The following is a 22,144-nucleotide window of genomic DNA, read 5'->3' on the forward strand; positions in this document are numbered from 1 at the left end:
AAAAAAACCAGGAATTGGTTCCTTCAGTCCGTGCAGTCTTCTCAGGGAGTACCCTGGCCAAACACAGAAGGAAAGCAACACTGCCCTGGGCCCTCAGGCAGCCTGGGGGGTGAGGTGCAATAAGCCTCTGGGACAACAGGAAGCCCCCTGGCCTGAGCTCCCTCGGGGCCTCCCACCTTTCCCGCCCTCTCCCCCATGGGTTGGTCAGAGGCCCCAGGGTGGATATCTGGCTCTTCTCCCCAGAGGCCATTCCTGTCCCCTGCTCTGTACAACTGCTTTAGCGCCTACATTTGCTTAATTCCCCTTGCCCAGTGCTTCCCATCTCCCATAATGATGCTAATGGATAAAAGAGAACAAACAGTTGCTTTCCTGGAGCAGGAGAGCCACCCCAGCTTCCACCCCGCCGACTGGCCTGGCCTATTGCTGCTACTGCTGCTGCTGGGAATCCTGGTGCATGCTGGGACTCCGAGTGCATGCCGGGATTTCAGTCGGTTCCGCCATGCATTTTGGTTTTGCTTGGAACAGTTCCAGACTTGGAACTGTTGGTTTCTAGTCCGTGGTGTGCATACCCTGACATGAAGTTAAGGACTTCGTGGCAAGAGAGAGATGCCCGAGAACTGGAGATTAGGAGTTTCATGGGATGAGTGAGATGTCTGAAATGGGATTTGGGGGCACCAATTCACCAACCCCGCTCTGGCCTAGAAGATGTCTACTGTGCTCTCGCACGAGGATCCAGAGGAAAGAGCTTTTGCCATTTTTTTAGAGGATTGAGTTTAAAGTCTGGTCTGCTCTTACTGGAGGCAAGAACTAAGTCCTGGAACATATTTAGGACTCCGAGGTCCTATTCCCAAAACAGGCTTAGCTGCTCACGTGGAGACCATCTATAGACATGTCATCACATCCTCAAGGTTATATGAATAAGGTTATATGAAGCTGCATCTTCAAACCACATATGGTGCCCCATAAGCCAGTGGAACCTACTCATTGCAGAATTGTATTAATCTCCTGGCAAGAGGAGCTTCGTAATACCTTTTGTCATGTTCCCAGGGAGGAAACCCAGAAAAACACAGTAGGAGCCTTTGGAGTACAGACATGAAGAGAGCAGAAGAGATCCCCCAGGTCTTCTTACTTCTCAGAAAGACCAGATTAGGAGATTCAGTTCTCACCTTGCCTACCTGGTGAAAATTTGAAAGATTCTGGCTTCATTTTTACCTGGTAATAAAGAATCTTATTTACTGAAGACAAAGATGTCTGCAACCCAAAAGTCTAACGAGTCTCATGCAAATATTCCATGCTGCCAATTTCTCATGGACCTATACTCTGCAGTCCACTTCTAGGTTGTTCATTCTAGTACTGCACGGTCTTGCCCTCTTTCCCTGGTTCGTAACTACAGAGAAAGCCAGGAAAGGAAAGAACTCTAACCAAGCGTCAAGAACTTGACTTCCAGTATCTTCGTTCACCACCATGTTCTTAGCCGGTTCAGATCTCATGGCTTCCTGAAATACTCATAAGAGAAGGTGTCTTGGAGGAACTCCATGTTCACTCTCACAAAAGGCATTTGGTTGCAGAAGTACCAGATCTTTTCAGCCCACTGAGAAACCTGGCTCCAGTGCTCCAAGCTTGCCAATCAAGAATCACACACATCCAAGAAAAAACGCTTGTCTGGATCTTTGGTTCAGCTCTCCAAGATGGCGGCAGCAGCAGCAGCAGCAACAATTCTTAGGAAAACCAGCCAGTCCCCTCCCAGGGCTCTGGAGAGCAGCAGGGCTGGCCACCCATAAGGAGGCGACAGTTCTTGCAAGGCTGGAGTTGCCGGCAGGAGTCCTAATGGTGGCCCTTGGTTTCTTGCAGACATTGATGAGTGCCTCTCAAGCCCTTGTCTGAATGGAGCCACCTGCGTGGATGCCATCGACTCTTTCACATGCTTATGCCTTCCCAGCTACGGAGGGGACCTGTGTGAGATTGGTACGGCCGTCTCGGCTTCAGCTAATGTTACTAACTGCTGTACCCCCTCCTCCTCCCTCACCCTCCCCTCCTAACCACAGGCTCTAGGCCCTGACTGGGGCCCCCAGGGTCCATCCGGACAGCCATCCCAGGGGCCACAACTGAGAAGTCTGCCCCTCTGTTCCCACTCTTTCTTCTGCTCTTTCCCTTGAACACCCTCCTGTGGGGCATCAGCTGATCTGACCTCAGGAGGATGTGCAGGCCGGGACAGCCTGCTCTTTGGAAGGTGGGGCTGTGGGACCCTTTAAAACACTTAACCTTCTCTGGGGCTTTCAGACCTGTTGATGCCACAACTGAGGTCGGTGCACACATCACACTGAGAGGGCAGAGCTGATTCCATGCATTTGTCTTGAAGGAAGCTACAGGGTGGGAGTAATTGGTTCTCACTCTGATGACAGCCACAGATCTTACCAGTGTGGTCATGAGCATGTGTCTGCCTGCTGTACTATGCATGGGAACTTTGTGGCCCCTCTATGGCCCTGGGAGCCACCGTGCCATGTTGCTGAGCTGCCTACCTATTCTCCTGGGGCGAGAGCTGTGGTTTGTCTGCCTGAGAGCTCCCGTGTCACCAGCATGCTCAAGTCATGCATGAGCAGGGACTGCTGCATGTCACCTCTTCATCACCACCATGACAGCTGCCATGTCAATGCCATGCTAGCCCATGCTTCCTTTCACCTTCCCTTGTGCAAGGCAAAGGCTGGCTAGAGAGAACAGAGTCCTGCTATAGAAGGGGCAGAGTCTGAGTTTCCTCTCTTGGGCCTTACCAACCTTTCCACTTGTGCACCTAGGCTGGGCTGCAAGCTCTGCCAAGGGAGCTGTGTGCCAGGAACCCTCCCAGGGCCAGACTGAGCCCCCAGCTCTCTCGCCTTTGGTGCCTCCTAGTCCCCTGCCCCACCCGCAGCCTCCTGACATCAGGGGCTTCCCAGCTCAGGAAAGGAGAGATGGGACTTTTGGATGCTCAGGGCAATGGCCCACACAGAAATGGAAGCGAGCAGGGGCTCAAAACCCTTTCCAATGAACTCTCAAGTTGGATACCCAGAAACTTTCTGAAAGCCACTGAAACTCCTGGGATGTCTCCCTTTCGTTCTGCACAGTATGGGGAGGTGGTTTTGGATTGCACATTCCTTGGAGGCACTGCCAAGGTTACAGACTGGTAGAGGAACTTAAGGCTTCTGGAAGAAAAGGCCTGGACACCCCTCCTCCCCTGCAGCCTCACCCCAAGCCCTCAAAGAATTGGTTCATGGGGTCTTGGCTGGGGTGAGAGTGGAGAGCTGCAAGGATTTTCTCCCCAGGATGCCAAAACATTTGCCACAGGGGAGAAGGGTGTGGAACAACCATGCAGACAACAGCTCTTGGGCTCCAGCCTGGGAAAGGGGGCTCTGCTGGGACAGAGGCAGGGCCCTCCCTGGGCTCTGCACCCTGATGGAGCAGAGAGATGGTGCTGGAGCCACTCCACTGGGCCAGGGCCTGGGTGCCCAGCTAGGCAGAGTCACATCTCTTCTCCCCTCCCAATCCTGAGCACTCACCACCCCACAGGTGCCTGGTGCCTTGTGGCTTGACCCTGTCCCTGCTGCTGCTTCCAGCCTTCCTGGAATTCCATTTCTGTTTCCCAGAGCCTCCATCCTGCATGGTCCTTCCCCCCCTCCCAGAGCAGCTGCACCCTCCAGCTCTGCCTGCCCAGCTCAGCCCTCTGGCACTGAGGTGGCCCAGGAGCTGACCACACAAGCCAGCCCGGGAAGACGTCTCTGTCCTCCTTATGGTGCTGAGCTCTCTCTGAGGCCTCTCTGCCTCTTTCCAGAAGTTTGCTTCACCTCTTGGGGAAGGTGCTGGTAGCAGGGGAACCAGAGGCCTCTTCCTCAGCTCCCCTGGCTGCTCTGCCTCTTTCTTCTCAGGCTGCCAGCCTCCTCTCCCCTCACTCTCTACCATTCCCGACTGTCTCTCCTCCAGCCTTGCCAAGCATCTACCCTTCAGCCTAAGACTCCTTCCCTCAGGTACTGGACCTTCCTCCCTGTGACAGCCAGACTATTGGTGGCACCCAATCAAAAAGGCTGCCATACAGCCGAGGAGTTCATGTCCCTCCACTCAGCCCCAGGGCTGAGAGGCCCAATGGGAGTAGGAAGAGAGGGTCTGGAAATTCCCTCTCTCCAGTGCTGTGCTGGCAGTTTAACAACCAGTTCTTGCAGAGGAAGGGGAGCCCTGATTGGCAGCATCTGCCAATTCCTGAGGTGTAAATATTCCCATCCACTAGGGCCAATTTAAAGCTACCAACGTGATGTCACTGAAGGCAGCATTGGGAAGACACACAACTACCTCTTTCGATCCTGAATGAGCGGGCTCCAGCATGTCTCTACCCTTTTTCCCCTAAGCTGCTCCAAGAGCTCCAAACGGCCTTTTCTCCAAAAAAGGAGAACCCATTACAAATTTAGGTTTGGGAGGGGAGAAGCTCCTCCCCTCTTCCCATCTGCCACCAAAATAAATAAATAAAAAGCCAGATGACCTGAGTCATAGGCCTCCAGCTGGCTGTCTTGCTCCAAGAGGCAGACTCAGCGTGTTCCACTAGAGCCAGCTCTGATCAGTAGCCTCAGAGCTCCACGTCTGCTTTGGACTGAAGCAGGCTTATTTCTGCTCCTCCAGTCCCAGCCAAGCCTCTGAGGAAGGAAGCTCCGGGTCCTGCCCAGCACTGCTGGTTCCTGCTGCCTCCACACTTCCCCAGGGCTCTGCTCTCCCGGGAGCCCCACAGAGCCTCTGAACTATGTTTTGCCTTAATCTCAGAACCTCCCACCCTCCTACCTCTTTTCATCTGGCCTGCTGAGCCCTGCCAGCCCTCCAGAGCAGGCCTCAACAGGAAGAAAGCTTAGGAGGGGGTGATGGGGGGCGGGGGGTGAAATCGGGGAAGGACAGGGCCTGTGGCATTTCCCAGAAGTTGGGAACATGCTCAGAGGCTCTGGGGACCAGGCCTTCCTGGTTTCCAACCTGAACCCCTCTCCAGCTGGGCCTCTCCCTTCCCTTGAAGGTGCAACATTCAAGGTGGGGTGACTACAGGAATCCATGCCAGGAGACTGGCAGCAACCACCACCTCCAGTCTACCTGGGCCCCTCCCTAAAGCCCCTGACCTGTGTTGCAGACCAGGAGGTATGTGAAGAAGGCTGGACCAAGTTCCAGGGCCACTGCTACCGCCACTTCCCTGACCGAGAGACCTGGGTGGATGCTGAGGGCCGGTGTCGGGAGCAGCAGTCACACCTGAGCAGCATCGTCACCCCTGAGGAGCAAGAGTTTGTCAACAGTGAGTGCAGCGGGGCCTGAGAGGAGAGCGGTCATGCAGGCAAAGGGCCTCACTTGTCATAATTTGACAGACATGGGCCCAGTGAGGCTGCAGGGGTGGGGGAAGGAAGGGAGGGAGGGATGGGTGTCCCCACAGCCTGAGTTCCTTAGAGAAGAAGACAGAGGTCTTTGGGCTGACAGCGCTGACTGCACCCAGGACAGCCCACTGCTCAGAGTCAGCCCCAGACTAACTCTGTGGCTGTCACCTGCCCATGTCTGTTTGGAGAGGTGGTCTGGAGTGCACCCCAAACAGGCACATGCTGAGACCCTTGAAAAGACTTAGAAGCAGGTGGCATGCTCTGAGGAGCCCACCCACCTCCTCCCCCCGGTCCCCTCTGCCTCTATGAGCTCAAGTTTCTGACACCCTGAGGGTTTCCAATGCCAGGCCCAACACCCACATCCTCTCTCCAGACAATGCTCAGGACTACCAGTGGATCGGTCTGAATGACAGAACCATCGAAGGGGACTTCCGCTGGTCAGATGGACACTCCTTGGTGAGTTCTGCTGGGGGCACCGGGCACAGCTGGTGGTGCAGAGAAGGGGAGGAGATGAAGACCCTCAGGGATAGATGCATTCAAGCCACACGCAAGCCCTCACTGAGCAGGAGCCCTTGAGGGAAGGAGGTGTGTCTCACTTACCTCCGCCTCTGGGGACCAGCCCAGGCTGCACTGGTGGAGGAATGAGGGCATGAGGTGAGGGAGGAGCCAGGAAGGACAAGGAGGGATGACAGCAAACCATCAGGAGGGACATATGGACTCTTGAGAGGGGTCTCTTGCCCACAAAGGACTCGAGTCTACTCAAGGAGACAGTCAGAAAGCAACACAGATGCCAAGTGAACAGTACGGGGAGTCAATGCCGAGGGCCTCAGAGAAGGGCCCCTGGAAGAGACAACTGAGAGCAATTAACTTAGAGGAAAAGGGACTCTCCTGAGCAAGGCTAAGAGGAGAAGCCTGGGGGACTTCCCTGGCCAGCAGAGTCCCAACCTGAGAGCCCTGTTCCTCTCCAAGCAAGGGGGAGTTTATGGTCAGCCTTGTCAGCCTTTATGGAAAAGAGGAGTGGAATCAGCTCATGAACAGGAGCTGTGGATCCTTGGGGTTTCTGAGATCCTGCGAAGGACCAGAGTCAGGCCGTGTGACCAGTTCTGTGGAGAAGCCATGGGTTCCACAGCGCCTAGGACAACCCTGACCTGGCTCCCAGCAGCCTTTGCCACTGCCCGATGAGCCAGAAGTTAGGCTAAAAGAGAGAGGAGATGGGGGAGAGGCTGGAGGGGAAAGAAAGTGGGGTCAGGCCAAGCCGCGCTGCCCCTGCCCCCTCTCCCCTCACCCCTCGCCCACTCCCACCCGCAGCAATTTGAGAACTGGCGCCCCAACCAGCCTGACAACTTCTTTGCCACCGGAGAGGACTGCGTGGTGATGATCTGGCATGAGAAGGGCGAGTGGAATGACGTCCCCTGCAATTACCACCTGCCCTTCACGTGTAAAAAGGGCACAGGTAAGCAGGGGCCTGGGCGGCGGTCCAGAGCAGATGGGCTCAAGACTTTCGGCACTAGCTGAGGTTCTTGCTGTGGGATCTGAGGTGGGTCCCCTTGTCTCCTTGTGGCTGGTGTCTCCTCACCTGTCCAACAAGCAAATTGGAGCTGACCTGGGGGGCCTCTCTCAGCATGGGCATCCCAGAGCCAAGGGCAAGGGTAGGCTCACTCCCAGGGACCATATGCAGACACTTCACAGGCGAGAGGACAAGACCCCTACTCCACACATAGACACAGTCCCTTGGATATCGGCAGCAGGAAGACACCCACCATGGCAGCTGGGTTGGAAGCTTCTCTCTTTGGGGCTCCCAGGGTCAGAGTTGTCAGGCCTTGATCCCTCAGCTTTAAGTCTTTGGACATCAAGGTGCTGGTAAGACATGTCCCACCTGTTCCTGCTCATAGTCCTGCATCCCCAGGCCCCCTTTGGGTCCCACTTTTCCCTGAACTGGATGTTTTCATAAAGAAGCCACAGACGGACTTCCTGGCCCTCTTTCCCTACCTTTCTCCCTCCCCACTGTCCTTTCTTCATCCCCTTAAGAATCCCCTTTGTATTCCCTTCCTGCTGCTCTAAATCACTGAGGAAGCCAGATGTTAGAACCAGCGGTCTCCAGATTCTTAGCACTAAAAGGAAACACCTTTTGCTAGCAGTCAGGGCCCACAGTTGGGTGGCAGGGCTCTGGGCTGTCTCATTGCAGCCAGTGTGGGTCATCACGGAAGACCTTTAGACAGTTCTTTCTAAAAGGTGTCTTTCCCCTCAGTGGCCTGCGGAAACCCCCCCGTAGTGGAGCATGCCAGGACCTTCGGGCAGAAGAAAGACCGATATGAGATCAATTCCCTGGTGCGGTATCAGTGCGCCGAGGGCTTTGTCCAGCGCCACGTGCCCACCATCCGGTGCCAGCCCAGCGGGCACTGGGAGGAGCCTCGGATCACCTGCACAGACCGTGAGCATCACCCCTCCCACTCCTAGCTGGGCACAGGACCAGAGTCTGCCAGCACAGCCTTCTCCCTGTTCCCGTGGCACAGCGGTGGCAGCTCACCCTCTCCCAGGGATCCTGCACCGTCTACAGGGTTGAGCAAGGGTCATGAGGTCAGAGGACTGCTCAGTCACAAATCACTGACCCCTGCCCCTAGAGAGAGCCAGGTACCTGCCCCAGGAGAGGGCTCACTTTTACTGAGAGGATTAAGGAGAAAACTGGTGGCCTACTTTCCTTTTCAGTGCCTGACTGAATCTCCTTAGCCCAAGGAGGCTCAAAGAAAAATCGAAATCCGGGAAGCATGTATAGCCTCGGGCTGGCTTAAGGAGCCCACGGTTTCCACGGGGAGAGAGAGCAAGCTGGGCAGAGCCCAGGCTCAGCCTACTTTCTCACCGCTATTTTTCCACCTCCCTTTCACCCCAGCCACCACCTACAAGCGCAGACTACAGAAGCGGAGCTCACGGCCCCCAAGGAGGAACCGCCCCAGCACGACCCACTGAGAGGAGCTTCCAGAACACGCCCAGGATGCTGAGCCCAGGAGCCTGCAGGCTGACAGTGCGTCCCACCCAGATGGTGTCCTCTTCTTGTCGCTTTTGTCATATAAGGAATCCCATTAAAGAAGAAAAAAATAAAACCCACATTGTGTATGCACCCACCCACCCCCCTGGATCGCCAAAACTGCATCTAATTTGTCCCCCAAATGCCAAAGCAAAGCAAATTTATTGTAACCCGTGGACTGAGTTTAGAGACATTTCTTCAATCTCCCACCGTGCCTTTCCAGGGACCAGTGCAGGGACGGGGAGAAGGGGAGGGGTTAAGTTAAATAAATAAGATTATTTTTTGTGTCCTGACTTTATCCAAGAGCAGTGCAGTTGTTGGTTATTTCACCTCCAGGGAGAGCTGGGGAGGAGGGGGAAGGGGCCAGAGGAGCTGGAAGAGGCCGAGGCCTGAGGGCACGAAGAACTTGGAACCAAACCGCAGCTGAATGTATTGGAGGAGGAGCCAGGAGGGCTGCACCATCTGTGTGGGGTAGTAGCCTCGGGGGAGAGGGGGCGGGTTGCAGCCCACGATGAGCGGGCAGGAGAGAGCCATCAAAGGGATCTTCCATCACTTGGGGGTCAGGTTTCCTCCAAGGGTCCCTCTTCCAGTGTCCTCTCACTCGGGTCTGCCACCCTAGCAGGTGTCCCTCTTGGCAGGGCTGGGTGGGGGCACTTTCCTTCCCACTGGGAGTGCCACCCCATCCTTCTCCCCCACTCCCACCCCCCGGGACCGTGCAGGCACCAGGGTTCCGAGCACCTATTTATATTTTTGAAAACTAAAGTTTATGATAATTATAATAAAGACATTGGAAGAGATCTATTTCTTTTCTTTTCCCTTTTTTTAATTCAAAGAGAAGGCAGCCATGATCTGGGTCTACTGAAGAAGCTCTTAGGAATGGTGGCAGTAGGGACACTTTTGATCAAATGATCCCAAATTGGTGTGACTCCTGTCTGTTCAGAGAGCCTGGGACAGTCACGTCTGTTATGCTTTATTTTTACAAGGGTGCTGATATGTTTGATGGATTCTCTGCGTGTGTGTGTGTGAATGTGGAGTGTGCCTGGGTGTGGCTGTCACATGTGACATCTGTCAGTGGGTGCAGTGTGTGCACTTGTGAGTGGGCACATTGTCCAAGAACAACTCAAGTGAGACGTCTGGGCCCCTGGCATAGTTTGGTTCTTTGGTGTCCCATTGTCGGCTAACATGGGAGGGGGTGCTTGATAGACTGAACCCAAGAATGGGGCAAAACTCAGTCTTTATAAGAGCAAAGGAAAAAACCAACTGCAGACAGTCTGGGAAAAGGGAAATCTCACACGTTCTGGGGGTAAACTAGCTAGGTTAGCCGGCTGCTAGCAAATAGGTCAGGGCATTCTGCCCTTAAGTAGGCTGGAGGATAGCAATGTAAACAATTTCAATTGTTTACGGATTCCCCGACAAATCTTGAGTGTTGAGCAGGGGGGTGCATGCCGGACAGAGTCCTTCCACCAATGCCTCCTCCTCGGGTCACCTCCCTCATCAGAGTTGCTCAGCGTGCCGTGGAGGCCTTGTGAATGTGTCTGTGTTGGTTGGTACGTGCCGGCATGAGTTTGTGCATGCTGTATCTCTTCAGGTGTGGACATGTGTATGGTCAACTGCTGGTGAACGTACGCCCAGGTTACCTATAGCTCTGGAAAGAATGGGTGGGTCAAAGAAAAGAGCAGAGCACTGGTAACATAGCAGGGGCTCAATAATGATATAAGGAATGGATTAATTCACTCACTAGCTGGTGGCACAACTGTCTATGTCAATGGCTTTCAAATGTGAGCATGTATCAGAATCCCCTGGAGGGCTCGTGAGAAGAGAGTGCTGGGCCCACCCCCAGAGTCTCTGACTTGGCAGGTCTGGGGTGGGGCCCAAGAATTTGCATTTCTAACAAGTTCCCAGAGATGCTGATGCTCCTGGCCACACTGTGAGAAGCACCTGGCAAGTGAAGAACTGAATGAATAACTGGTTGGTGAGTGGCAGGGGCGTGCCTGTGCAGAGGCTACGGGTCTGGTTTCCTGAGGTGGGGGTGAAAGGGGGGGGCACGGGGCTAGGCACAGAGAAGGTTGGTCCCCAAGATCCCGGGCCTCCAAGACCCTCCAAGAGGGCCTCCTGTCCCTGGGAGGAACCTCCCACTCTTCCGCTGGGCCTCACGTAGACCCCACGGGGGGCAAGGATGGAGGGGACATAGGCAGGGTGTGTCATGGGACAGGCAGGGCCAGAACCAAGTCAGCCTGAGGGGGCAGCCCATGCAATTCCCTGCCCACCCCAGTGAACTGACCCATCCACCTGCAAAGCCTGGAATAGGACTGCCCCCACCATGCCCACCGGGCCCTGAGACTGAATGACATGGAGACAGAGAACAAGATGCAGAGGAGGGCTGGGGAGGGAGGAAGGGGTCACAGCACCATTTATTGTCCAAACAAAGTACACACACCTGAGGGCTGCTCCCCAAATAGGGAAAAATGAAAACAAAACACAGACTCTTTGGAACCAAAAGAGGAGGGGAGAATTAGGAGGGGGATTTCTCCCTTTCCTTGGATCTCACCCGGAAGCCTAGGACCCACTTCAGGCTCCAGCTCCTCAGTGGGGCTGATTTGGGCCAGCAACTTCACAGAGCAGCAGGAGGGGGCAGGAGACTGCATGGCCCAAAGCCCAGCTCCACAGCCCCCGCCATGTCCTCTCCCTCCCCAGGCTGAGGCGGAGGGAGAGCTGCAGCCATTGCACCCCGACACCTTGTGCACCCTGGCAGAACATGCCCACTCTGGGCATCAGCCTCATCGGGGCAGGGAGACAGGCTGGATTCACTGATGCCAAGAGCCTTCTAAAAACCCATGAACCCCACATGTCCCAGATGAGAGGACAGGAGGGTTCCTGGAAGGGGAGCCTTGGGCTCTTCACCTGAGCAAAGAGAGGAGCTGGATTCTGTTAGATATACTAATAATACTGAAATTGCCCCAACCTGCACGGGAAAATGAACCACTCAATAAATACACAGCCCATGAGGGAACGGAGCAGGTACAGCGTTGGCCACCCCAGGTGCTAGCGTTGGCGATAGCAGTAGACGCCATATGAGCGGCTCTGCGGGTCTGGGAAGCCGAAGCTTCGGACCCCAGGCTCCGGTGACCCACAGTTGGGACGGGGGTGAGCCACAGGGTAGCGGGCACTGCCATCTGCCAGCCAGCCAGCGTTGCAGTGGTCCAAGCCATGGAACTTCCAGGCAGCAAAGAGCTGGCCCACCTTGGCGATCTGGGTGCCGTCTTCCCGGCAGGCCTCCCTTGCCTCTGTCAGAGTCAGCTTCTCAGGGTGCTCCAGATAGTACACCTGCCCTGGGGGAAATGGGATGTGAATGCTGGGCATCGAGGGGGCAGCACAGAGGACAGCAGGGGCTGCAGCAGTGCCAGCCCCCAGCACCTGGAAACTGTCTAAGTCCAGGGCATCTGCAGTGGACACTTTGGGGGTGCACCTTCCCAGTCCTCACCCCCTAACAGCCCATCCCACCTGCCACAGGGCTGGGGTCCCTCAGTCATGTCTGTACTCCCCCACCACCCTTCCCAAATTGTACACTGGATGGGCACCCCACCAAGGCTGGACCAGTCAGAGTCTCTCGCCTGCTCCATCATTTACTGAGCCCCTATTAAGTGCCAGGCACTTGGGATATGGCACTGAACCAATTTCTGTCTTTACTTCTTTATCCTCCCATGAAATGAGCTGCTTTGTGAGGACAGACTGTATTTTGTCTCTGATGTCTTAGAGTCAAGTCTAGGCCCCGGCACATAGTAGGCACTCAGAAATGTTAGATGAATGAATAAACCAATAATCTGTATGAAGTGGCAGTGGCAAAACATGGAAAACTCAGACGGACATTGTTTCAAGACCTGCTGGTGTAGGGCAGGCAGAGGAGACCAGAAGCTCCCCAGACGCTGGCCCCATACAGCCACCAAACCCGCAGGCCTGTGCTGGACCATTGCACTCACCCTTGAGGGCAGCAGCGAAGCAGAACACGTCATAGCGGTGCAGGCGGCGGTGGCGTGGACCATAGCTGCGCACGCCGGGCGCCAGGCCCAGGCCACCGCAGGGCTGCCGGGGCAGCGTGATGGGGTACTGCACTGAGGCATCCTGCAGCCAGCCTGCGTTGCACCAGTCCAGGCCCTCTTCCCAGGCCCGGAAGAGCTGCTCGAAGGAGGCCACCACCGCATCCTGCTCCTCGCAGGCCTGCTGGGCCTCATGGAAGTTGAGTTGGTAGCGGCCCTGGGGAGGCTGGTAAGGAAAAACCACACCTAGAGAGGGAGGAAATAAGAGCTTGGAGGGGTGGGCAGGGGCCCAGCTGGCTGAATGTCCCAGCCCTCCTCCACCTCTCCTGGGACGTGCTCCCCCCAACACACACACATACACCGTCCTTCAGAAAAGCTCAGCAAACCTCTAATCTCTTGTCCACTGCCAAGTCCAAGCCAGAGCCCACCGCCCGCTCCTGGACCTATCCTGGCACACTACAGTACTCAGAAAACATTTATTAGCTTGTTAAGATAATTTATTAATTAATCAGTCAACTAATGTCCCCAACCATGGGATGGGAATTAAGCCTAATTCACAGGGCTGCTGCAAGGACCTCCACGAGTACATGCTGCCATCTACAGGAGACGGGCACAGGCTTTGGGCTCTAGAGACTGGGTTTGGCGCCCAGCTCCCTCTCAATAGCTGAGATCTGGTCATACATGTTACTAATGTGGAAGCTTCTGAGGAGAATGCAGGACACTTTCCACGTGTGAAGGACGATATTCAGGGGAAGGAGAGGCCCTAGATGCTTTGGAAAGAGGGGTGGTAAAAGGCCGGTCAATAAAGGAGGCTCGAGGTCAGGGAGGTCATAAGATAGAGGGCCTTCCTCCTGGTGGCCAGGATCTGATGGGACCACAGGATCCCCTCAAAAGTTATTGTTCATGTTTGAATTTTACTATAATAAAAAGTTTCTGAAACATCCAAGATTTGGTTCCTACCAAGTCAGATGCAATCTTAAGCAGTAGGAGAGACCCTAGGGGTCTAGGAGGGGACCCCGTTTGGTTGTGTTATTTCGAAGCAGGGCCCAAGCCCTTGGAATCTCCTCCCTGTGGCCAGGGACCTGAGAAAATCCTGAACCCCAAACCTCCAGTCTCACTAGGGCAGGAAGCCAGGCTCCTGGACAAAGCCAGGTTGAGAGGGCACGGAAGCCCAGGGACCCTGACAATCAGCATCTGTGTTTGCAGGGGGATTGTTTTACTCCTGACCCTACCCCAAATTCCCAGCCCTTAGAGCTCTGGGAACGGGATGAGGATTCCCTGTTTCTCTAGGCTGCCCCTGCAGCCCCCAGACATTTGACTCTTGCAGGCTCTCTCCCATCCCTCCTTTATGCCCAGCTTTGTGCATGAGGAATGTGGCCCCTCTGAGCCACCCTCTAAGCCACAGGGACTGGGGAGGATACTGCAAGCAAAGACTGAGAGTATGCAACATTAATCCTCCTGGCCTCTGAGGGGGGTAAAGGAGGAACTGCCCTCATTCCCTATTTTACACCTGAAAGGCACCCGTGTGCCACAGCTGGGACAGGCCAGGGACGAAGTCAGGTCCTCCACGCCTGAGTTGTCTCCCTAACAGGTGGGAGAGATATGAGGACACTCAGCCCCATCCTAGAGACGGAGAAGGTAAAAGAGATTCCAAACTGGAGCCCACACATAAGATCCGGCTTAAAGGGTCTGACCAGTTTGAACGGCACTGGGTGGTTTTCTTTTAAATAGAAGATTTTTACATAAGGATCCAGAGATTTCACATAAAAAGATAAGCATCTCATCAAATCATAAAATCTGGCAGTGCTGGGTCTGCACTTTGGCGTGGCGTCATCGGCTGAGCCAGTGAGTGGAACAGAGCGGCTCCCTTTGGACAGGATGAGGGCTCGGCGGTGTGCCCCAGTCCCTACCACTCCCTATCATCTCACACTGAGCCTGCCTCATTTGTGTTGCCTGCTAACCCTGCTCAAATCTCAGCTCTGTCTATGATTAGCTGCGGAACCAGCTCCCATTCCCTCTCTGAATGGGGTGTGAGCAAGAAGGGGTAAAAAGGTAGCAAATTCCCAGCTCTGCCATTTATAAGCTGTGTGACCTTAGGTAAGTTACTTAACCTCTCTGTGCCTGAGTTTCCTCATCTGTAGTAAGAGTAGCTTCCTTGTGGGGTTGTATTGAGGATTAAATGTGTTTACCTGTCTAAAGTACAAAGGTCTGGATGCTTTCTCGGTCCCTCTCCCCTCTGCACTCAGGTTCCAGCATCACCCAGTCCCAGTTGGGGTCTCACCCCGAAGCTCCAGCTCCACCAGGCCACTCTCATCCTCCAGCCCGTCAATGACCTCACAGCGGTAGCGCCCATAGTCCTCCAGCCGCAGGTCCCGAATTTCCAGTGAGACTTCACCCTCCTTGTCTTGCCGCAGGTGCACCCGGCCTTGGTAGTCCCCAAAGGAGCGGTGCCTCAGCCCAATGGCCACCAGCACATCCTGCTCTGGGGCCCCGTTCTCTGACAGCTTCCACCATTTGATGCGCACGGGCCTTGGGGTGAACAGAGCTGGCTCGTAGTGGTAGTGGCAGGGCAGGGTCACATTGGCCCCTCGATGGGTGAACAGGGTCTCTTCGGGCATCTCTACCACCAGCTTCACTCCATTGAAGAGGCCTGGGGGGAGAGGTGGGGTGCAGGTGGGGACCTGCTGCAGCATATCTGTACCTCTGCAAGGGCCACCTTCCCCCAACCTTACCCCAGCTCCTTCCAGGCTCAGGTGTTCTAGATGGCAACAATGATCACCATGCTCCACCCCTCCCTGTATCCACATACTCTGCAATGTCACTGCATCTCCTTCCATCAAGAGGCGACTTGTATTCCCTGCCCCCTTGAATCTGTGCTGGCCTTACCACTTGCTTTGACCAATGGCCAAATTGAATGCCGTGGAATTGACAGTTCCCTTGGGCCTATTCTGAGCCTAGGTCCCAGGAGGCCTTGCTGCTTCCACTCTGTGTCTTTGGACCTTGCCAGCCACCATGAGCACGAGCCCAGGCTCACCTGCTGGAGGATGAGAGACCATGTGGACCACAGACAACCCTCCCCAACTGAGGCCATGCTAGACCAGCCAGCCCCCCGCTGACCTGCCAGCCAACTGCAGGTGCATCTGCATGACCCAACTGCAAGACCAGAAGAAACGGAGCCCACTCCAAAATGCTGATCCACGAAACCGTGAGCTAACATATGCTGTTATCTTAAGCCACTAAGTGTTGGGGTGGTCTGTTATGCATCAGAGTCTCCTTTCCTACCATACTGGTGACAGGAGACCACAACCTCAGCCTCCCCTTCACTCTGCGGTCCAACTGTCCACCATGACTTTTCCTGAACACCTAGCAAACCTGGTAAGCTAAGACCAGAACTTCTACAGGAGACTATTCTCGCGGTTACAAAATAAACGAAGAACCCAACATGCAACAAAAGAATCCAGTATAGGGCCGGCCCGTGGCTCACTCGGTAGAGTGCGGTGCTGATAACACCAAGGCCGTGGGTTCGGATCCTATATAGGGATGGCCGGTTTGCTCACTGGGAGAGCGTGGTGCTGACAACACCAAGCCAAGGGTTGAGATCCCCTTACCGGTCATCTTTAAAAAAAAAAAAAATTGTTTTAAGACTATCTGGAATATATAACATATACTCAATAAATACTTAATGAACTGGATTACCAGAAAATAATGTTCCAAGTACTCTACATGTTTATACGCACCTTTGGAGTTTTAATTTTCTTAGGAGGCAGTAAGTTTTCAGGACAAGGACCAGCATTGGCTGCATAGGTCAAAGAAAGAAGAACTTCCTCAGGTATGAACTCATTCTGAAGGGAAGTAGGAAGGGGTTTTGAACGATCCACCATATTTTTTTTCTCCCTTAGCTCAGGAAGTCCTAAGAAAGTAATGGATCCCATGTGGAGACCGGTTCCCGCTCACTGGCTGAGCATGGTGCGGGCGCAACACCGAGGGTTGCGATCCCGTTGCCGGTCAGTAAAAAAGACAAAAAGGAAAAAAAAAAAAAAGAATCCAGTATATGAGCTAACGCTGCCTCCTCTTTAACTTGGGACCCCCTATAGGGGCCTCACTGTCTCGTTCTCTTGGGTTTGGATTTCAAGGCATGCTTGAGGTACACAAGGTGGGGGCAGATGGTACACAGAGAGGTTCTCAGTAGAGTATCTCATGCTGAAAAAGAGCTATACCTAACATGCCAGATTCCCTAGTGCACAGATCTCAAAGAGGAGAGGCCCCCAAGCCAGCAGCATCAGCATCACCAGGAACTTGTTAAACATGCAAATTCTTGGGCCCCATTCTAGACCTAGTGAATCGGAAACTCTGGGGCTGGGGCCCAGTGATAGGTGTTTTAACAGCCCTCCTCCAGGGGTCTCTGATGCCCACTCAAGTTGGAGAATCCTTGCTCTGGAGAGGCGGTAGATACAGAGGTTTGAGACCACAGCCCCAGAGTCAGGCAATCCAGGCTTAAATCTTGGCTCCATCTTTTCCCAGCTGTGAAATCTAGGGAAGCCAAGCCTCAGTTTCCTCATCTGTAGAATGGGCTAATAGTGGTGCCTACAGAGGGCTGAGGTGAGGCTCAAATCAGAAAAGGTAGGACACCCGGCACACAGAAAGTGTCCAATAGATACAAACCAGGACCTTCACTTAGTGGCAACTTCCTTTGTTTTCCCCAACTCTTGGAGACTTTAACTCGAATAAAATGAAAATATACATCCACATGACAAAATCATAGTATAGTCACATGATGAAAACATGCACAGCCATGTGACATAACCTGGTAGATGGATATTCATTCATTGACTTAGAAAAAGATTTGTATTCTATGAAGTGATAGGGGAGGTTACAAAACCACATGTATAGCATGAGTTAATTTTTGTTAAAGAAAATGTTTTTAATTATGAGGGGGGGTCTTCAAAAAGTTCATGGTAGGATTTGTATCGTCTTTCAATTCCATTTTCCCCAAACTTTTTGAAGTACTCTCACATATGAAACGCTGGAAGGATACACCTAAAAAGTTAGCAGGGGTTCTTCTGTGTGATATTATATATACGTTTTGGTTTCTGTCCACGGTTCCTGCCTTGTTCTAACCTTCCTCCACCTTTCCGTCTTGGAGCTGGCCATAAAGAAATTCTCTGACCTTCATTAGTGGATTGTAGGTCATAAGACCCACATTCAAGAAGGGCTTCCACCCGTACGCAGGAGGAAGGGATGCTGCACAGAGAGGCTGAGAAGAATCGGAACAGGCCTTGCTGGGTTTCCCCACCCAGTCTGTTAGTGTCAGATCATACTCTTTTCATCCAATCCCATTTCCACACAGTTGTCTGTGCTCAACTCATGACTGCCTAGTGAAGCTACCAGAAAAACCCAAAAGCACAGTGTTCGGGGAGGTTCTCAACAGCTGAACTGATCTGCGTGCTGGGAGGGTGGCGCACCCCAACTCCACGGGAACAGAGGCTCCTGCACTCCGGACCATCCCAGACCTGGCCCTGCGTATCTCTTCATCTGGCTGTTTCTTCATATCCTTTAAAATATCCTTTTGTAATAAACCCGTAAATTTGTTTCCCTAAGTTCTGTGCGCTGATCTAGCAAACTAATCAAACCCCAGGTGGGGGTTGTTGGGAACCCTGATTTATGGCTGGTTGATCAGAAGTTCCAGAGGCCTGGACTTGCAACTGGCATCTGAATTGGGGGTCAGTCTTGGGAATCTGATGCTGTCTCCAAGTAGATAGTGTTGGAGTTGAATTGGAGGACACCCAGCTGGTATCCGCTAGAGAACTGCCAGCTTGCTTATCCCACACATTTGGTCTCAGAGGTCAGAAGTCAGTCTTCCGTGTTGATTGTTGCTGAGTAAGAATGTAGGAAAAAACACTTTGTGTTTTTTCTATATATTCAAACATTCTGGGTGGGGGGATTATATGTGATTTTGCTTGCATATATTCAAGGACAGAAGAGAATGAGAAAAACAAAGAGATGGCCTGGTAGAGTGGTGGAATTATGGGTAGGAAGTTTAAGTTTTAAAATTTCCTTGAATCTCGGGCCGGCCCGGTGGCGCACTGGAGAGTGCGCCGCTTGGGAGTGCGGCGGCGCTCCCGCCGAGGGTTCGGATACCATGTGGAGACCGGTTCCCGCTTGCTGGCTGAGCACGGTGCGGGCGCAACACCAAGGGTTGCGATCCCGTAACCGGTCAGTAAAAAAGACAAAAAAGGAAAAAAAAAAAAATTTCCTTGAATCTCATTGAAGTAGTGCTTATACAACAAAATAAATTCTGGAGGGAAAGGGTGGTAGGCTAAATAATGGCCTCCCAAAATATCCAGGTCCTAATTCCTGGAACCTGTGAATATTACCTTATATGGCAAAATGAACTTTACAGATGTGATTGAATTAAGGATCTTTAGGTTGGAAGAGAGTATCCTGGCTTTTCTGGATAGGCCTTAACAGCAATCACAAGATTCTTTTTAGAGAGAGGGAGAGGGAGATTTGACTACAGGAGAGGAGATATCCGTGTGACCATGGAGACAGAGACTGGGCTGATTCCACAAGCCAAGGAATGTTGGCAGCTGCCAGAAACTGGAAGAGGCAAGGTGGGCACAGATTCTTCCTTAGGGCCTCTGAGGGAGCAAAGTCCTATCGACACTTGAATTTCTGCCCCATGAAACTGATTTGGGACTTCTGGTGTCCAGAACTATGAAAGAATACATTTCTGTTGTTTTAAGCCACAAAGTTTGTGGTAATTTGTTACAACAGCCCTAGGAGACCAATAAAAAGAGGGAGATTTTCCCCAAAGGCACAGAAATCTTATCAAAGGGGGAAAAAAAGTAAGGAAGAGACACCCAGCCCCACCACTGGGCTCATGTCTCATCTCCAGACCAGGCTGCAGGTGCTTCATGGCAATGGATGGATATTATTGATCTTTTCATTCTTTCCACAAAAATATCTCAGATTGTCTTCCTAATAACTGTGTGACCTGGGCAAGGGCTCAACTCTCTGAGCCTCAGTTTCCTCATCTGTGAGATGGGGTCATAATAGTATCTACTTTCAGGGCTGCAGGGACAACCCGCTCCCTGCACTGGATGTTGGATGTGTTTCTTCTCACCCTGGCCTATGTCTGGGTTTTTGTTTGGATTACACAAGATAACGTATGTAAGGTGTGCCTCTAGAGGTGTGCCTGACCCACGTTAGGGGCACAATAACTGCTAACTAAAAAGTCCCCGCCCAAGGCTACACAGCAAGTAAGAGGCAGAATTAAGATTCGAACTCATGCCCATTTGACCCCAAACCCTCTTTCCACTGGGGAGACCAAGGAAGGTCACCTGTGAGCTGAATCTTGAAAAACTGGCAGAACTTTGGGGGAAAGTATAAAAAGTGCAGTGCCGTCCCTAAATCAACCTGGCGCTGTGTGTAAGGGGCTAGCGAACACAGAGTCCTAAACCATCTCCTCCTGTCATCTTAGAAGAGAGGCTGGTCTATCGCAAGGGCCCAGATGGGAAAGGGGCTGCCGCGTCACCCCCTGTCCCCTTCCCAGCCTGGAACCTGCACATCACAGCAGGAGGTAGGGGGGGGGGTCTTGGTCACCCAGCAGAGCAAAGAGCCAGGCCCAGGATGCCACGCACCTTGCCCATGGCCGTTGCCTGGGTTCCTGCCGTTGGAGTAGTAGAAGCCGTTGTAGAAGGGCAGTCCGGAGACGCAGGGCAGGAGCAGCAGGCCCAGCAGCAGCAGGCCCATGGCGTCATGCACGGCTGCAGCACCAGCGTGTCCTGGGCAAGGCTGCAGCTCCAGGCAAACTGGGAAGAGGAGGAAAGCAGGCCGGTTAGATAGAGAAGGTGGCTGCGGGCAGGGACCCCTCTGCTCCAGCACCCACTCATCCACTCGCTCAGCAGTTCTTTACTGAACTGCTACATGCCAGGCACTGTCCTCAGAGTCAAGAAGACAGCAGTGACAAGGTAGATGAGGTTCCTGCTCTCCAGGGGCTACGCCCCGCAGGCAGGACGGGCCATAAGCAAACAAATCACAAGAAGGAATGAGCAGACAGCGAAAAGACCATGGAGAAAACGAAGCAGGACAATATGACGGTACCAACATTTTTCAAACTGCAGGTTTGAATTTGAAAGGTTGTGAGCAGCATTTTTTAATGAAACTGAATAGACTACACTAGAAAATACCGGGGTACATTGCATGTCTGGTGAAGATGAGTCCTGCATCATGAAACTTCTGTTTCAGTCCAGAAACGTCTGTCGGGGGTGAGGTAGGAGGTTGCAATGTGAAATTAATTTCTTCCTCTGAGTCAAGGTCAAACAAATTTTTAAACACCATCCTAGAGCGCTTTTGAGAGCCTATTCCAGTTTGGGGGGATACTCAAAAAAAATAGGCAGCTGGCCCATGGGCTGTAGTTTGTTGATTTGATTTTTAAAATATTGCATTAAAACATTGTCTTGATTATAGAGTTTTCTGGCAAACCTCTCCCTACCCTACACTTACATTTTGCTCCCAAGCCTAATGCCTTGCTCTTCCCACCCTTGTCCCTGCTCATCGGCTACATACTGAGCACTCAGGCATCACAATGCTGTGTGTCAGGAACGAAAATGGGGAGACAGAGAAGGAGCACTGAAACTAGACTGAAGACACAGGAGTTTGCCAGATGGAAAAGACAGACAGGTTTTCCCAGCAAAAGTTGCACAGACCAATGAGATCACGTGGGGGCTGTGGGTGTGCAAGATGCTCTCTGCTTGTCCTGCACACCTCCCAGGTCCACTGTCTGCCCTCTCTGCCATGCATTGATCCCTGTGGCCAATTCTTCTGGGCCCTAAGCCCTCTGGCTTCCAGCTGGGTCCAACCAAGGAGAGGCACTCACAGGAGATGGGCAAGAGGAAAGAAAGAAGTTGGGTATTTCTCACCGCTCCAGGGCCTCTGCCATCTGTCTGCTGTTGCTTATCTCTGCATCCCCCAAATTCCTTGTTTGATCCCTTCACCCTAATTTCTAGAAGTCATCCTTTCATTAATGTCTCTTTATTAGAACCACCCGGAGTGCATTCTGCCTCCTGCCAAGACCCTGACTGATATGAGGGAGGAGCGGGGAGAGGGGCAGTGGGGCGAGTGTCTAGTTGCCTTTGGTGCCAGGAAGCCTGCTCTTTGTCCCAAAAGTCCTGGAGTGCCAATGATGGCTTTCAGCAGAGAAGCCACAGGATCAGACTCACATCTTAGAGACATCCCTCTGACAGCTGAGTGGAAGGTGAACCACAGGACAGCGTCCAGAGTAACAACAGGCATTTGCAAACATAATAGTGATTATCAAGCAGCAACATGGAAGAAAGCTTAGAGTGTAATTTAAAACAAGATGAAGCAGAACATATAATTGTCACTGTGCTGTGAGTGCAAGTATGCAGTCTTATGAGTGCCTGTGTACACGAACCAGAAGGGGAGGAGAGAGAGACAGAGAGAGAAGAGAAGTACTGGCCTGCAAGGGTGATGGGACTCTGGAGGAAGCATTCATGTATCTACAACAGTTAGGAGACCTTGCTAGAGAGGAGGGAATTAATGTGGAGGGAGCTGAGAGGCAGAATCCACTACTCTCTTAGACATCTTCCTAGAAATCATGAGGCCCAGACTAGCTATCTGTGTTGTGCACTGCAGCTGGGACACTACCCACCCCCACCCCCAAAGGCTTCACCTCTTGTCCAAGAAAAATTCCCCTGCTGACA

The 22,144-nt window shown here is 52.9% G+C and overlaps 2 protein-coding genes across 3 annotated transcripts in view; one reads left to right on the forward strand and one right to left on the reverse strand.

Moving 5' to 3' along the window:
- ACAN (aggrecan) overlaps positions 1 to 8,467 on the forward strand; it is a 35,349-nt gene extending 26,882 nt beyond the window's left edge. Inside the window, exons 14-18 of one of the 2 annotated variants that reach the window (XM_008566711.1) lie at positions 5,129 to 5,287; positions 5,737 to 5,819; positions 6,672 to 6,816; positions 7,612 to 7,794; positions 8,251 to 8,467. In XM_008566711.1, the coding sequence (XP_008564933.1) occupies positions 5,129 to 5,287; positions 5,737 to 5,819; positions 6,672 to 6,816; positions 7,612 to 7,794; positions 8,251 to 8,327 (647 nt within the window). In that variant the 3' untranslated portion in view covers positions 8,328 to 8,467. The remainder of the gene's footprint in view (positions 1 to 5,128; positions 5,288 to 5,736; positions 5,820 to 6,671; positions 6,817 to 7,611; positions 7,795 to 8,250) is intronic. The other variant, XM_008566712.1, reaches the window with a different exon arrangement.
- A 2,297-nt stretch (positions 8,468 to 10,764) lies between these two features.
- HAPLN3 (hyaluronan and proteoglycan link protein 3) lies at positions 10,765 to 20,171 on the reverse strand. The gene is made up of 4 exons (XM_008566713.1): positions 20,060 to 20,171; positions 14,701 to 15,069; positions 12,363 to 12,665; positions 10,765 to 11,714 (listed from the first exon to the last, which is right to left on the reverse strand). Exons 1-4 carry the CDS (start codon positions 20,169 to 20,171, stop codon positions 11,428 to 11,430), a joined length of 1,071 nt encoding a protein of 356 aa, XP_008564935.1. The 3' UTR covers positions 10,765 to 11,427.
- Positions 20,172 to 22,144: the final 1,973 nt, after the last annotated feature.

Source organism: Galeopterus variegatus, unplaced genomic scaffold (assembly GCF_000696425.1).
Source record: "Galeopterus variegatus unplaced genomic scaffold, G_variegatus-3.0.2 Scaffold266, whole genome shotgun sequence".
NCBI classification, from domain to species: Eukaryota; Metazoa; Chordata; class Mammalia; order Dermoptera; family Cynocephalidae; genus Galeopterus; species Galeopterus variegatus.

Excerpts from the sequence above, each read along its gene's own strand:
- HAPLN3 (XM_008566713.1), bottom strand. The coding sequence starts at position 20,171 with ATGGGCCTGCTGCTGCTGGGCCTGCTGCTCCTGCCCTGCGTCTCCGGA. Across the intron at positions 15,070-20,059 it reads AGGCAACGGCCATGGGCAAG|GCCTCTTCAATGGAGTGAAG; the intron begins GTGCGTGGCATC and ends CTCTCCCCCCAG. Across the intron at positions 12,666-14,700 it reads GGTGGAGCTGGAGCTTCGGG|GTGTGGTTTTTCCTTACCAG; the intron begins GTGAGACCCCAA and ends CTCCCTCTCTAG.